This window comes from Hyperoodon ampullatus (assembly GCF_949752795.1).
Source record: "Hyperoodon ampullatus genome assembly, chromosome: 4".
In the NCBI taxonomy this organism is placed as follows: domain Eukaryota; kingdom Metazoa; phylum Chordata; class Mammalia; order Artiodactyla; family Ziphiidae; genus Hyperoodon; species Hyperoodon ampullatus.
In genome coordinates this window covers 47,340,044-47,346,859 of record NC_136917.1, presented here as the reverse complement: position 1 = coordinate 47,346,859, position 6,816 = coordinate 47,340,044, and the positions used below count along the sequence as shown (strand labels likewise).

The window sequence follows — 6,816 nt, the reverse complement described above, 5'->3', positions numbered from 1 at the left end:
TTGCCTTGCAGGGTCGGTGACCTTGGACCTTGTCTCTCAGCAGCTGTGGTGCTTGCCTGTGAGGCATGATCCCACCTCGGCCTGCAGAGTGTGCAGCAATGGGCAGGTCTAAGAATGTGCCCGACAGGCCCGTTCAGGCCCTGACTCCCTGAGGATTGTCAGGGAGATGCACACTGCCTCTTACCCATCCCAGGAGTCAGTTTTTCCTGGGTTTCCAGGGTAACGGCTCTGTGCACACCCTTTCTGCTGGGGGCCCTAGTGCTATTTCTGGAGCTCTTACCCTCAGCTTCCCTCCATCTTCAGGGACTAGCTGGGGGTCTGGAAGAGCACATTTCAAGATGTGGCAGCCCGGACTGGTTATGGGGGCTTCCCTCCCACTTCCCCAGCCATGCTCAACTCGCTCCCCGCCAGACAGGGGAAGGCGCCAAGTCCTCGGCCTCCCCCGTGCCTCCGTCTGAGGGCAGCTAGAACATGACCTCCTCACAGCTCCCATAATCACTCTCCACCATGTCAGAGCCCTCATAGTTGAGGGGGGGCTGGGGCTGGCTCCGGCCCGTGGGATGCCCGCCCCCTACCTCGCAGTCGGCGTAAGAGGGCCCGGCCCGGCTGAGGCGCATGCTCACCCCCTTGTAGCCCCCTTCTGCCAGGTAGGGCCCTGGCCCTCCCGCTCCCTGCTGGAACTGCGAGTGGTAGTAGCTGATAGCTGTGTACTCGTTGAGACAGGGGGCCAGCAGGTGCTCCCGGGGACTGGGGGGCCGTCGGGGGATCAGATCTTCCAGGTTCTGGTTGCTGTAACGGGGTGGGAGGGGTGCTCGCTTGTTTTCCATCTCCAGTGGGAAGGGGAAGCCCCCGTAGAGGCCAGTGGGGTCCGGCATCACAGCTGGGTTCCGGTGGCAGCGAGGTGATGGCGGCAGAGGGCCGGGGGTCCCTTCGGAGTGGGGATATTCCCAGCGTTCCTTCCTGGAGTAAGTTGGGGGCCGGACTGTGGCTCCACCTGGGTACACTGAAAGGGAACAGCAAGATAGGGTGAGCTCTGAGTTTCCCTGGTGAAAGTTCCAGCTGGCCTTAGAGCTGCTCTACATGACTTAGCATGTGGTACAGATGGGCCGAGGAGTCGGTGGGTAATATTAATATCTAGAATCCAATGGGGCCAAGTTCAAAGCCAGAGGCTTAACTCAAAGCCAGCCCATCTTGTAAATTTGTGCCACTGATCCAAGGGTCAGTGAATTAGGGAAGAATCTGCATGGCTCCATGCATCCCACCCCCATTCCTGGAGACAGCAACTCTATCCCAAGTCCTACTGGTGAGTTTTGTCTCCTTACTTGAAGGAAACAAACATATATTTTGGACTAGGAGGTGTGATGGCATCTATCACAGAGGGTGATTAAATGAGATGTGGCTTGGAAGGTTGGAGATCAGGCATCCTTGGTCCTACCTCTGTCCCTGCTACTGAATAGTTGGGTGAGTTAGAATAAGTCACTGTGTCTTTATGGGTCCCAATTACCCTACTGGCAGAAAGAGCAAATAGTTGTTTTAACTATTACTGAATAAGCCAGAAAATATAAAGTGCTTTACAAATTCACCTCCTTTTGAGCCGAAGATGAGAGGGGGTGAAGGTCCCTTCTCTGGGTCAGCCAGGTCTGGCCCAAGGCTGCTGTACCTCTAGACTGGGCAACCAGAAGCTTGGACGACTTCCTCTCTTTCCCTTTCCAGAAAAGCATAAATATACAGAAGCCCCCTTTTCACCTCAGGGATCCTACCCACCCCATCCAGGGTCTACAGGTTTCTGCCATGGCCATCAATCCTGTGGAATGTCTTGGAATTTAGAGGAGTAGATCATAGTACAGTGGAATGAGGCACAGCCTCTGAGTCCAGAGGCCTGGGATCTGGTGCAGCCCAGTAGTGCACCGTGACCTTGACCACATCCCTTCATGGACTGCATGGTGGCTCAGATAATGGAGTGTTTCAGTCTATTACCCTGTTCCATCAATCCCAGAGGCTAACTAAAGGCCTGTGGCTGTACTGACCCATCTCCTCGCCTGACCAGGTCCTCTTAATGATGGCCTCATTGTCAGAGTGGGAGGAGACCGCCACCGGCGGAAGTCTGGGAGGCACGCTGCAGACCACTGGTCGTTGCTTAGAGCTGGGTCCAAAAGTGCCGAATTCATTTGGAGCTGAGGTCTTGCTGGGCTCCACTTGGTTCAGGTTGTTGCAGGTGCTTGTGCTCAGGGGGTTGAGCTCAATGGCAGGTGTGGCTTGGGTGTCAACACCAACACTCCTGGCCAGGAGGTCTGGGTCCTCCATGGCCACCGGCTTGTGGGACTTGCAACGGCGACAGTAGAAGAGAAGCCCAGCAGAGATTATGACGATGACCAGTAGGACCACTATGATGATCAGAATCTCCTGCTGTCCCCAGTCCCCCCTTTTGATCTCAGGGGTGACAAGACAGTGTCCTTCTGAGCAGCCCCTTGATTCCATTTCACACCTGCAGACACAGAGAAGTAGTCAGGGGACTGAGTCACTATACTGCCCTTTCCATGTCCCCTCTTAAAAGATGTATGGGATAAAAACCCCTGCACTCAAGCCTGCCTCTCCAATTTCCCAGCAAAAAAAAAAGTAATTATCACACATATCAACACATCAACTTCAGTTTCACATCATCCTCTACCAGTGAGGCATGAGACTCAGCAATACCCTTGTTCATGACCATTTGAATCTAGGCTCTGGGCAAGTCCATTATGTTCCACCCGTGAGATCTAGGCATTGGATACACTGCCTACAACTGAGTCAAATTTCCAATCATATACCGCAGTAGAGGCAGCCAGCAACCTATCTGTCCTTTGGGTCAGAGTCCCAGATACAAGTCAGCAGTCACCCAGCAATGGCAACCAGGCGCCAGTGTTCCCTCTGTCCCGCACCAGGAGGTTGCAGGAACCCAGCATGGCTCCACACAGACCTTACACGGGACAGCTTTCTCAGAGAGAACACCTAGAACCATATGACCTCTCAGGTCACCTTCAGCTTGGCTTTCATTGGTGTGAGGCTCCTAGGAGACTTCTATAGTCAGCTTTACCTACTTTTTTTAAAATAGATCTTTATTGGAGTATAATTGCTTCACAGTACTGTGTTAGTTTCTGTGGCGCAACAAAGCGAATCAGTCATATGCTTATACATGTCCCCATATCCCCTCCCTCTTGAGCCTCCCTCCCCCCATCCCACCCCTCTAGGTCATCGCAAAGCACCGAGCCGATCTCCCTGTGCTATGCTGCTGCTTCCCACCAGCCAACTATTTTACATTCGCTAGTGTATATATGTCGATGATACCCTCATTTTGCCCCAGCTTCGCCCTCCCACCCCGTGTCTTCAAGTCCATTTTCTATGTCTACCTCTTTGTTCCTGCCCTGCAACTAGGTTCATCAGTACCATATGTTGTTGTTTTTTTTAGATTCCATATATATGCATTAGCATACTTTTGAGGGACATTGAGAAAGGCTCCCCCCATCCCACGTGAGTCCCAGTGCCTGAAATTTCACCACCAACAGTTTGTCCTTTGGGTTATACGTTGGCCTCCCCAAATTCTCTTTTAAAATGCAAACACCACTTTCAGCCAGGAAGTGTCCCCTAACACAATTGTCCCCAACCTTTTAGGCACCAGGGACCAGTTTCATGGAAGACAGTTTTTCCATGGACCTGTGTGGGGAGGGTATGGTTCAGGCAGTAATGTGAGCGTTGGGGAGTGATCGGGAGCAGCAGATGAAGCTCCGCTCACTCACTCGCCACTCACCTCCTGCTGTGCGGCCCAGTTCCTAACAGGCCTCGGACCGGTCCTTGGCCGAGTGTTGGGGACCCCTGCCCTAACACATCTATTGGATGGAGAGAATCCCCTGCTGCAGAGTGAGGCGCACAGTGGGGCTGGAAATGCCAGGTGCTGAGAGAAAGGACTTGGATCTTAAACACACGGGGGAGCCTTGGACAAGCCCTTTCCTTCTCTGGGCCTCAGTTTCCTCATCTGTAAATTGGGTGGATGGACTATATCATTGGATCTCTTATGCACCCACTGACAGCAAGGGGGTACCTTGGGAGCTTGTTGTAAATAGAATCCTTGGCCTCCTTCCTTGGAGATTCCAGTTTAGTTGGTCCAGGAATCTGTATTTTTCACAAGTCTCCCTCATGATTTTTAAAGGTTTCCAAGTTGGGGAGCCATAAAACCAGAGAATTGCCAAAGCCTCTTTACACCTAGGATTCTAGGGATGATTCTCCTTCCCTTACAACCCCTCAGGCCAGTATAATACAAGGCACAGGTAACTAGTGGTGGGGTTTGAGACCCACAGCAGTGCCTGTATCAAGTGGAATCATTACCCCCAGGCTGCTTTCTGGAAAGTCACAGTCCAGAGCAAGAGAATAAGAACTTTAGCTACTTTCAGACTTCAGCAAAGATCAGAACTGCCCGAAGATCTGGTAGGAATAGCAGATTCCTTGGCCCCAGCCTAGTGAGTCCAATTCAGTAGGTTCAGAATAGGGCTTGGGAAATCTGTCTTTTTAATGAGCACCTCCCCTCCCAGGGTGTTCTGATGCAGGTGGTGGGAGGGAGAAGCCTTGACACGTGGAAAAGACCAAGAAGCCAGGTAACCAGAGCACTCAGCCCCTGGCTGCCCATTGGCCTCTCTAGGGGTCAGGGTGCAGAGGTCATCCCCAGTGGTGCCACACTCAGGGAGAGGAACCAATGGCAGGAGACCTCTCCTGTGCTTACCTGTCTCCCATGTAGGGGTGAGGGCAGATACAGGGGGCTCCTTCGGGGGAAGAGATGCAAGTTCCACCTTCCAGGCAGGGCATCGAAGTGCAGTTCTCCTTCCTTTGTTCACAGTGCCTCCCGGAGAACTGTGAGGGGCACGTGCAGACATAGCCTGGGGAGAAGGGCAGGGCCGTGAGAGAGCACTCTGGTCCAGCAGCCCCAGGGGACAGGTCCTCCAGGATGGAGGGGGACCTCGTGTGTTTGCAGATCCCAGTGTTCACACATAGTTATTGAGTGCCTCTCTCTGCCACACGCACCGTGGTAGGCACCGGTGCCCTGCTGGACAAGAAGACTGGATCCCTGCCCTCAAACAACTTACAGACTACAGAGAACAGGCATCTAAAGGATAATAATGGGTATCGTCATCCTAGACAACACCATTTATTGTAATCTTTGTTCTCAGAATCTTCATGTATTAGCTCATTTGATCCTCCCGACAGCCCTGAGATTGGTTACTGGTATTGTCCTCATCAGGGACAGGTACAAGTTGATGGCAGGTCAGGGAATGAGGCTCAGGGAATGCATGACATTTGCTCAAGGTCACACAGCAAGCAAATGGCAATTTGGGGGTTCAAACTGAGACAGTTATAGATAATATCAGTATATTAGTCATTATCATAAAAATTAGTTTTATTGAAGGGAAGCGTTGGGGGAAGGAGTTAGCCTAAACTAGGCACTAGGGGAGGTTTCCTGGAGGAGGTGATATTTTAGTTGAGACCTGAAGGTTGAGTAAACATTAGCCAGGCAAAAAGATAAAGGGGCAAAGAGGAAGGTGTTTCAGGCAGAGGAGAACGTGTGCAAAGGTTTGGAGGAGAGGATGTGGCACGTCACCAGGGTGGACCAGCAGGTGAGAGGGGCCAGGGCATAGGAGCCACAGGCAGGAATTAGGAATTGGGACTCCATCTGAACGGCAAGGGGAAGCCACTGCAAGATTCCAAGCAGGAAAGCGATGTGCTCATATCTACATTGTATAAAGATCTCTCTGGTGCCCTGCTGGAAGATGCTAGTGGAGGGAGAGAAGCAGGAGTGCAGGGAGGTGGCTGGTGCAGAAGAAACGAAGAGAGGTGATGGGGGCTGGGGTCAGACCAATGGCGGTGGGGATGCAGAAGTGATGGACTCCTTGGGTATCTTAGGTAGAAGTGACAGTATTATTTGTCAGGCAAAGATTAGAAAATGGGAGAATGTCAAGTGTTGACAGAGATGTAGGTGACTAGGAATCTCATGCACTTGCTGGTGGAAGTACAGACTGCTGCGGCCATGCTGGACAGCAGTCTGACCCAATTTAGTCAAAGTAACTATTTGCATACTCTGGGTATGTGAATTCCATCTCTGGGTGGTGCGTATGTATGTGTGTATGTGTGAAAAGTTCTCACATAGGTTGGTAAGATGACGTGGGAGGATGTTCAGTGCAGCATTGTTGATGGAGGTGGGATGTCCATTGCTGGGACAGTCCAGAGGGGAAAGGTGAGCGCATGCACACCTTGGAGTATTGAGCCGCAATTAAAAGCAATGAATAAGAATTACTCATGGCAGCGTGGATGGAAAAGTGTAAAACATATATAAGTTAGAAATTCAAGCATGTGAAAAACAGTTCTTACATTTTGTAAGAACTCATTTTAAAACTTTAAATGTTTGCCTATGGGTTTGAGGAAGGGAGAAGGCAGTGGAGTATAAAGGGCAATAAGAAAGAGAAACTGGGCTTCCCTGGTGGCGCAGTGGTTAAGTGTCCGCCTGCCAATTCAGGGGACACGGGTTCGTGCCCCGGTCCGGGAGGATCCCACATGCCGCGGAGCAACTAAGCCCATTCGCCACAATTACCGGAGCCTGCGTTCTAGAGCCCATGAGCCACAACTACCGAGGCCTGCATGCCTAGACCCTCTGCTCCGCAACAAGAGAAGCCACCGCAATGAGAAGCCCGCGCGCTGCAACGAGGAGTAGCCCCCGCTTGTCACAACTAGAGAAAGCCCGCGCACAGCAACGGAGACCCAACACAGCCAATAAATAAATAAATAAATAAATAAAAT

At 51.7% G+C, this 6,816-nt stretch overlaps 1 protein-coding gene across 1 annotated transcript in view; it reads right to left on the bottom strand.

Moving 5' to 3' along the window:
• Positions 1-464: 464 nt before the first annotated feature.
• Positions 465-6,816, bottom strand: part of FAT2 (FAT atypical cadherin 2) — a gene marked incomplete at both ends in the record, with an annotated part of 64,020 nt that continues 57,668 nt past the window's right edge. The window contains 3 exons of the mRNA XM_079701536.1: positions 465-1,003; positions 2,028-2,485; positions 4,751-4,904. Coding sequence (XP_079557662.1) covers positions 465-1,003; positions 2,028-2,485; positions 4,751-4,904 — 1,151 coding nt within the window. The remainder of the gene's footprint in view (positions 1,004-2,027; positions 2,486-4,750; positions 4,905-6,816) is intronic.